This window comes from Haplochromis burtoni, unplaced genomic scaffold (genome assembly GCF_018398535.1).
Source record: "Haplochromis burtoni strain Fernald_Lab_line unplaced genomic scaffold, NCSU_Asbu1 Contig_2190, whole genome shotgun sequence".
Lineage (NCBI taxonomy): Eukaryota > Metazoa > Chordata > Actinopteri > Cichliformes > Cichlidae > Haplochromis > Haplochromis burtoni.
The window spans coordinates 1-7579 of record NW_024584551.1 but is presented as its reverse complement, the minus strand read 5'-3'; the positions used below and the strand labels follow the sequence as shown (position 1 = coordinate 7579).

Below are 7579 nucleotides of genomic sequence, written 5' to 3'. Positions count from 1 at the left end.
TATATATTGTCAAATGTACTTTATTTTCACAGTTTCACAATTTCAATCTTGACTATTTGTCTGTAGATCGCAAGGGCATTATTGAAAGCATTTCCAGCTATTCCTGTGATGAACTTTGGTAAGAAAGAAAATGAATCGCTGTGGAGACTCTGCAAGCATCAGGTTGTTATGCAGGTGAATAAGAAATAAAATCCTTAAACAGGCAGATTAACTGACATAAGACAAAAGTGTACAAAAATACAGCAGGGCACAATGCATTGTTTTAACAGTAAAATAACATTCATCATTAATGACACTGATTAAAGAATAAGCTGTACGGCTCCAGAAAACTAAGGTATTACTTTAGATGCAAAAGGAGAATATTCAATTAAAACTTTGTTAGTTACAATGATTAAATTGTCTGAGTGACCGACAGGGTTAAATGGCAGGACACAATAGCAATTTGGAAAAGGTGTTGGTGGGTCGACTTTCATCCCGCAAAACAAAAATGAAGTTCTACAGAAGTGAAATGATACATTTTACTCCTATGGGTCTTGTATTAACAGAATGAAACACAATAGATAATGGCAACATTGTTACACCAGTGTCAAAAAAATGACAAGCCCTATCAGATATATGGATATTTATCTAGTGTAGTGTCAAAAGTCATAAGTAAACAGTTTGACATATGCAGGAATTGGCCTTAATGTTTCATTCAGTTCAATATCTACCTTATTTATTTTGATCTGTATTTTATTTTTGACACGAAGAGCAACTGTGCCATGTGTTCATGTCCAACGCCACCAGGATCAGGACCTTCAATGACAAATCAGGTTAGGTGAACACTATTTGAAGTTTGGAAAAATGTGCATCAGTGTTTGAGTATAACTGTTGTTTTGGCTTTTTGGTTGGTTTGTTTTTTAATGAATACATTGCGACACGTGTAAAAGGTGGTACCACGAACAGTTCCTTGACATGAAGAACGATGACCTAATAAAGGCAAGGGAAGAATTATGTGTAAGTGTGTCCTGTGCTGATAAACCTCAATCATGTGGGAAGTTTGCGTCTTTATCTTTGAAGACGTGCTCTTTTGTCTCCTCCAACAAACGACTTTAAACAGCATAGCACATTATAAAGCTTTAACTGCACTGCACATTTCCATGACATTAGCATTTAGCCTTTGTGCATGTTTATTGTTATCAACACTGTCCTGTTGGGACTTCAAAATTTACTGTAATGTTGTTGAGCATTACAGTTACAATTTTTTGATTCCCCAAGTTAAGCTGAGTTACTGGTTGATTTTTTTTCAAAAATAATTGTATTTCATAACAGGAAAAAATAAAAGTAAAGTTTTGAGGAGTTTGTGTCTTGACTCTTTTAAGATAATAGTAATATTTTGGGAAATTGTGATAACCAAAATCAGACTGATTAGATATTGACATGGTATCCCTGTGAGGGTGTATACTGTCGATATAGACTGCAGTTTCCCTGTGGAAACAGAAATTTTCCTTTTAAAAGCATTCTGAAGTCACTGAAAGAGTAGTTCAAAAATGAAAATGTAGAGGACTTTTACTTTGAAATCCAAAATAAGCCGGCCTTGATAAAGATAGGGAAGTACTACAGTACAAGGATGTGTCATTTGGATCTAATGTTAGAGTGTTGTTAAGTACTTATCGTGTCTGTTAATGTTAAAGCTCCTCCCAGCAATACATTTCTCTTGTCTGAACCTGTCCAACAACTTTGGTTACACAACGTATTCCCGGAAATGGGAGAAACCGGAAGAGACAACGTGGCAAAGTGAAGACAGTCAGTAACCTGACAGGTGTGGGCCTAATCAGAACAACAGACACACATCTTAGAAACTGTAAGTAAATTTTCTGACAATCCTCCACGAGTTATCTTAAAACTTAATTGAAAACAATCTTTTTGCTTTCTTTATAGAATCATCCATGTAAAAGCGTGCGCTTTGAGCCCTCTTCGGAATATTTCCAACTCTGTGGTCACACCCTATGATCGTGGGTGTTGAGTGTTGCGTTTTGTTGAGGAGATTTCAAAGTATCTTAATGTCAGTCATAATATTAGCTGCTCAGAGTTACTCGGAAAAAGAGCAATGCTGCCTTTCCTTCTCTACAGTGTGAGTTGTTGCTTTGTTCCACTTTTGCACTGATGATTAGCTAACATGTTATGACTGGGCCCAATCACTGGAGTTAAAATATGACGGCTTCAGGTACATAGTAAGGCTGTGTAGTAACGCATAGTCTATATATCTGCATCAATGTATTTTTTAAATGAATTAATTTTTTTTTTTTTTTTACTAAATTCGACCTGTGATTAGTCTGAATGGTAGAAAGAGTTTAATTACCAAACCATCCCAACTAAATTCATCAAAAATTAGTCTGCACAAATTAAATACAAATTCACCCTGATAACAGTAAACAAATAGTTTGATGCAGATTTATAGGAGATGCTAATATCTACACAGGCCTACATACTGATTATATCTCCAGTCCATTTGTCCATTTGTGATTTATTCAAAATTAGCTGTGGGAAATTGACAAATATTATTGTGTAACAGTTTATGAGATGAATCATCATCAATTTGCAAATTCTGACATGTTAATGGTTTGGAGGAAGTAATTACTGGAGTTAACTGAGAAAGATCAAAATAATTATAAATTGTGCTGAAAGTAGCTATGCATAATGTTATGTTTGAGAGATGTTTATTTGGAATTTTTTCTATAATGGTTAAAATTGTATTGTGAAGAAATTCATAAAGTACTTACTAAATGATGATCTTCTAATTTAGCGAGACGCCATTTCCTCTCCTGCCTACCAGTTATCTGGCTGCTCCCGGAGAGCGGCTGCTCTCTGGGAGTTTAAGTGATTTATTAAGGTGCACATTTGAACATGAACCAGAGAGTCAAGTATTTAGGGTCTGAGTCTTCTTTGCCAAAGGAGCTACAGTAGCCAGAGTCGTACACAATGAAGAAGTAAAATTATTAACAAGATAATCAACCTCTGTGGGATTAGTGTTCAGGTAGCTGCTCTGCACTGTCTTGGTACAAGGCCACATCGATGTTATTGTTTAACCACAGCAACAAAAATCTTGTGATGCATGTCAGCTGGCTCATCATGAAATCAAGCAAAACTTCTACTCAACCATACATAAAATTGGGAACATTATAATGATTGCTGTGAAATATTAGCTTGATATGTTATATACCTTTGAAGATACATTTATTTGAAAAATGCTCTGTCGACACACTTTCAGACTTTTCTTTCACATATTGAAATCTGTGGTAATGACATGTACATAGCATGGGGAAACAGTTGGCTTGAGCAACTTTTACCACAAAAACGAAAATATCAATAAATTGTCCTGTCCACAAAGAATAAAATACTGGCGTTAATTAGTTAGTTAAGTTAATTATGTGCCTATTTTTCATTTTCAAGACTTGAGTCACTCCAGTCTCAAATCATCATAACTTTTAGAATATTTTGTGCTCCGCCATCTCTGATTTTATGGTCCAAAGTTTAAATATTTAGTAAACAAGGATTGCTGATAATTTTACCTTTGTACATATTTTTAAAAAGGCCCACCAAACCACTTTCAAGCCATTTTTCTTGCACATTGAAATTGGAGTAAATTTTTGAACACGACTGTCTCAGAAACTAATAAAGGTAAATGCAGAAATGTTCATATTTGACATATTTGCTCAATACAGTTTGAAAGTAAAGTGAAAGCAGGATTTTCTTCATTTTGTGCCCAAAACTTTCTTATTACTAGGAGGATTTACCTCATTATAAGACAAGCAAAATTCATATAATTGATTAATTATAACTAAGGGTGTCAGTGTTGGCAAGTAAATATTATTATGTACATGAATCTTCCAGTGTGGTAGCCAAAATAGAATTATTCGCTTCTGAAAACTTTTACAAACTGTTGATATTCTTTAAACTCAAAATTTATTGACTTTCTTTTGTCTTTTCATAAGATTAAACTGGAACCAGATTTCTCATTACTTGGCTAATTTCAGTGATTTGTCTTTCACAGGTAATCTGAAGAAAAGATGGATATTATCACTCAGCTGCAACAGGCAGTTTCTGTTAGTGGGGCAGCAGTCCCCCCACCAACAGAAACACATCCTATAGTCCAGTGCATAACTAAGAATGACCTCAAAAACCTCAAGAAATTACTGAAGGAAAACAATATTAATGGAGTTTACCCCTGTAAAGAGTGTAGGGATTACATAACCCCATTGATTGCTGCTGTTATTAATAACAACAGAGATATAAGTTATTACCTTTTGCATCAGGGTGCAGACCCAAATATACCTTCTAAAGTCCGCTGGACACCTTTGCATTATGTCTCACTGTCTGAAGCACTACCTGATTTTGTGGATCTATTGCTTGCAGCAAAAGCTAATCCAGATGGATGGAGTCCTACTCCTCTGCAACAACAAAAATTCACACCAATGCAACTTGCAGCCATTAAAGACAGGGAGGATATCATGAAAAAACTCATCTCTGCTGGTGCTATGGTGACACTGCTGCCCAATGGTGATTTTCAGTCACTTATTAACAGTAGAAAAATATCTCAGATGGTTAATCACCTTGCAGAAAATGGAGATGAAGTGTGTTCCCAAATCAGATATTTTTTGAATATGGACATTGCTCTTTTGGAAAAAAAACCTGAAGATGTGTTCAGAAATTTTAACAGCCACATGCTGTTGGAACATCCTCAGTTCCACCTGACCATGATTGAACTTCTCTTTACTGTTTCAGGGCCTGATGCAGAAAAATATGGCCATTCGTGTATTAAATGGCTAAAGGAAACTGAAAATGTAAATACATACATTGCAGGTGCAGCCATTCGCCTTTCAAACATTCCTAAGACACATGTAGGGAGCGCAGTCTATAGTTTAAACCGAGTTTTCTGCACAATGGAAGACATAACAAATGAGCATGCAGTAGCTATAGTTCCACAAGCACTGAAAGTGCTTTGCTTAAAAGAGAGACCTGACATCTGTGAATCAGTGCTACAAACATTGTATGTGATAACACAGAAAACAAAAGGCACAAAGGACTGGCACGTCAACTTTTTAGAGAACTTATGCAGAATAGTTGCCCCTTTTGTAAATGAGCAACACTCCACTAAGATCAGGATTTACACGTACGCTATATTTGGAAACCTGGTGTCAGTTGAACAGACAGCAAATATTTTTACGTCAGTGGGCATAACTTCAGTGCCCGAGGACATACTGACATCTGTAGCAATGGAAATGGATGACAGTCTGAAAAAGGTGGTGAGAGGTCTGAAAGAATATCTGAGCAAACCAAACTCAGAATGTGAGGGAAACACAGCCTCAACTTTAGGGAGGAAGAAGAAAAAGAAGAAGAAAAAGAAGGAAAAGACAGAAAACCCAAATGCTGAAGTTTCGACTGCAGCAACTGAACTAACAACAAAGCTTTCTGTTGTAGAATCAACTTCAAATGTAAAGCCTTTTGACTACAGCATCATTGAAAAATCAGAAAAACGAAACTGGGATCCAGTCAGCAAGAGGTGGAAGGACAAACTGGAGATGCTTGCTGGCTCAGATGACAGTAAAATATCCAGAATCAGAAGCATTATTTATGTGAATGATGCAGAATTCAGAATAGCGAAGGGAAGTGATGCTACTGAAGTCTTCTTGGGGCTGAGAGAGGACGGCACAGAAGTTGCCATTAAGAGAATGTCTAAAAGCAACTATGACGAGCTGAAGAACGAAGAAGTAATTCTACGACATCCAGAACTTGATCATCCTTATATCGTACGATATGTTGATGCTGCAGAGGACGAGAACTTTGGATATCTTTGTCTGCAACTTTGTGAATACACCTTGGAAGAACATATCAAGAATGATGACCATGACCCACAGATGTTAAAGGAACTTGTAAAACAAATTCTTGAAAGTCTAAAGGTGCTTCACTGTGGAAATCCTGAAATTATTCACCGAGATCTCAAACCCCAGAACGTTTTGATTGGTGAGACATGTTTGAAAAACAAAGGGGAAAAACAAAAAAAATAAACATGTGTCAGGTAAATATAAATTAATGATTTAGTTTCATGAGTTTTGTATGTTATTCCTCCTGCAGATGTTACTGGGAGGGCAAGATTAGCTGATTTTGGCATAAGCAGACGCTTACCCAAAGGCCAAACAACTTTACTTACACGCAGTGCAGGAACCAGATGCTGGATGGCCCGAGAGACTTTAGCAGAAGAAGCAGAAGAATCTGCATCATACAAGAAAAGCACTGACATACAGGTAAAGTCTGCTGCACAAACTTGATTGACTGAAAGATACCTTGGTAAAAATCCCTAAACTGATGTGTTACTGTTAAGGTGGCTGGGATGCTGATTTATTATATCCTGTCTGGAGGGAAGCATCCATTTGGTGACTTGAACGTTAAACCCTTTAAATGTGAGTTAAACATTTACTATGGGAAGTACAGTTTGGATCAAGTTCAAGATGTGGTGGCAAAGGATCTCATAGAGTGGATGATCAACAAAGAGCCAAAGGACAGACCCACAGTAGAAGAATGCTTGGACCATCCCTTCTTCTGGAATTCTGAAAAGTAAGGAAGTCATGCTGTAACAGAATCTGTGATTTCTGGTTTCACTTCAGTAAAGCAAGAATACACATGCTGTATAATAATGAGAGCCTAAACTGTGGGGGAAAAATTTTCAGTCTGTTACTTGGCTTAATCTATATGTTGGGAAAATGAGGTCAAACTGTCTTGTACTCAGACAGGCACGTTAACATTGGCAGCAAATACTAAATTATTTTCCCACCCTTCTGTTCTTGTCTTTTTAAGCAAGACTCTTTTGTGCTGTTCCTGTTATTATTCAAGATTTTCCTCATAGTTTTTTTGTTGTTATTGTACTTATAAAGCATAATTTCAACTTTATTTCCAGGCAGTTGGAATATTTGAGAAAGACTGGCAACAGGGAGGAGGTGAAAAAAACTAATGAAAAGCTGATTGCTTCACTAGAAGCATATGCTAATGGATCCTTCAACATGTGGAAAAATAAGGTGACTTAAAGATGAGAGGTCAAACTTCTATATTCCTAAATTCCTGTTGATGACCACTGTGTTTTGTTGTTGCAGTTTCACCAAGAGCTGGTTCAGAAGATGGAAGAGGTCAGACCACCATACTCTGAAAACACACTGGGGTTACTGCGCTTTATACGCAATTTCATTGAGCATGAGTAAGTTAAACTAAATGAAAAGTGATGTAATTCATGAACACACATATTTATATGTGTATATCTGTTAATTTCTTGTAACTATATGCACATATCACAAATATTTCTGATACTATGACAGATTTGGAAGCTTACTTGTTATTGTACTTATAAAGGTGATGCGCTCCCCCTTTGTGAGTGTGGACGCTTCATCTCTTTGCTCTTTAAATGCTTTGCTTCTTTTATTGATTTTTATGCTGATTTTTTCCCTTTTTTCCGTATGAGCTTACCTGCGATAGCTTCTGGACACTTATAGATCATTAGGACTAAAGTGTTCTTAACAGAAACAGCAACATTTTTATAGTTACCTTATCT

The 7579-nt window shown here is 36.4% G+C and overlaps 1 protein-coding gene across 3 annotated transcripts; it reads left to right on the top strand.

Moving 5' to 3' along the window:
* The first annotated feature begins 1776 nt into the window (after positions 1 to 1776).
* LOC102302149 (sensor for unfolded proteins in the ER ire1-like) lies at positions 1777 to 7572 on the top strand. 3 transcript variants are annotated; one of them, XM_005952773.2, is made up of 6 exons: positions 1777 to 1843; positions 4034 to 6003; positions 6115 to 6284; positions 6362 to 6594; positions 6935 to 7052; positions 7128 to 7572. In XM_005952773.2, exons 2-6 carry the CDS (start codon positions 4050 to 4052, stop codon positions 7230 to 7232), a joined length of 2580 nt encoding a protein of 859 aa, XP_005952835.1. In that variant the 5' UTR covers positions 1777 to 1843; positions 4034 to 4049; the 3' UTR covers positions 7233 to 7572. The 3 variants fall into 3 exon arrangements, with proteins under 3 accessions (XP_005952835.1, XP_042073484.1, XP_042073483.1); XM_042217550.1 differs by having other exon boundaries at positions 1800 to 1843; positions 1921 to 6003; XM_042217549.1 differs by lacking the exon at positions 1777 to 1843 and having other exon boundaries at positions 1852 to 6003.
* Positions 7573 to 7579: the final 7 nt, after the last annotated feature.

What these genes read in the sequence shown, in the direction of transcription:
- LOC102302149 (XM_005952773.2), top strand. Translation starts at nt 4,050, where the DNA reads ATGGATATTATCACTCAGCTGCAACAGGCAGTTTCTGTTAGTGGGGCA. An exon ending in ACCCCAGAACGTTTTGATTG is followed by an intron (nt 6,004 to 6,114) that starts GTGAGACATGTT and finishes TTCCTCCTGCAG; the next exon opens with ATGTTACTGGGAGGGCAAGA. An exon ending in AGAAAAGCACTGACATACAG is followed by an intron (nt 6,285 to 6,361) that starts GTAAAGTCTGCT and finishes GTTACTGTTAAG; the next exon opens with GTGGCTGGGATGCTGATTTA.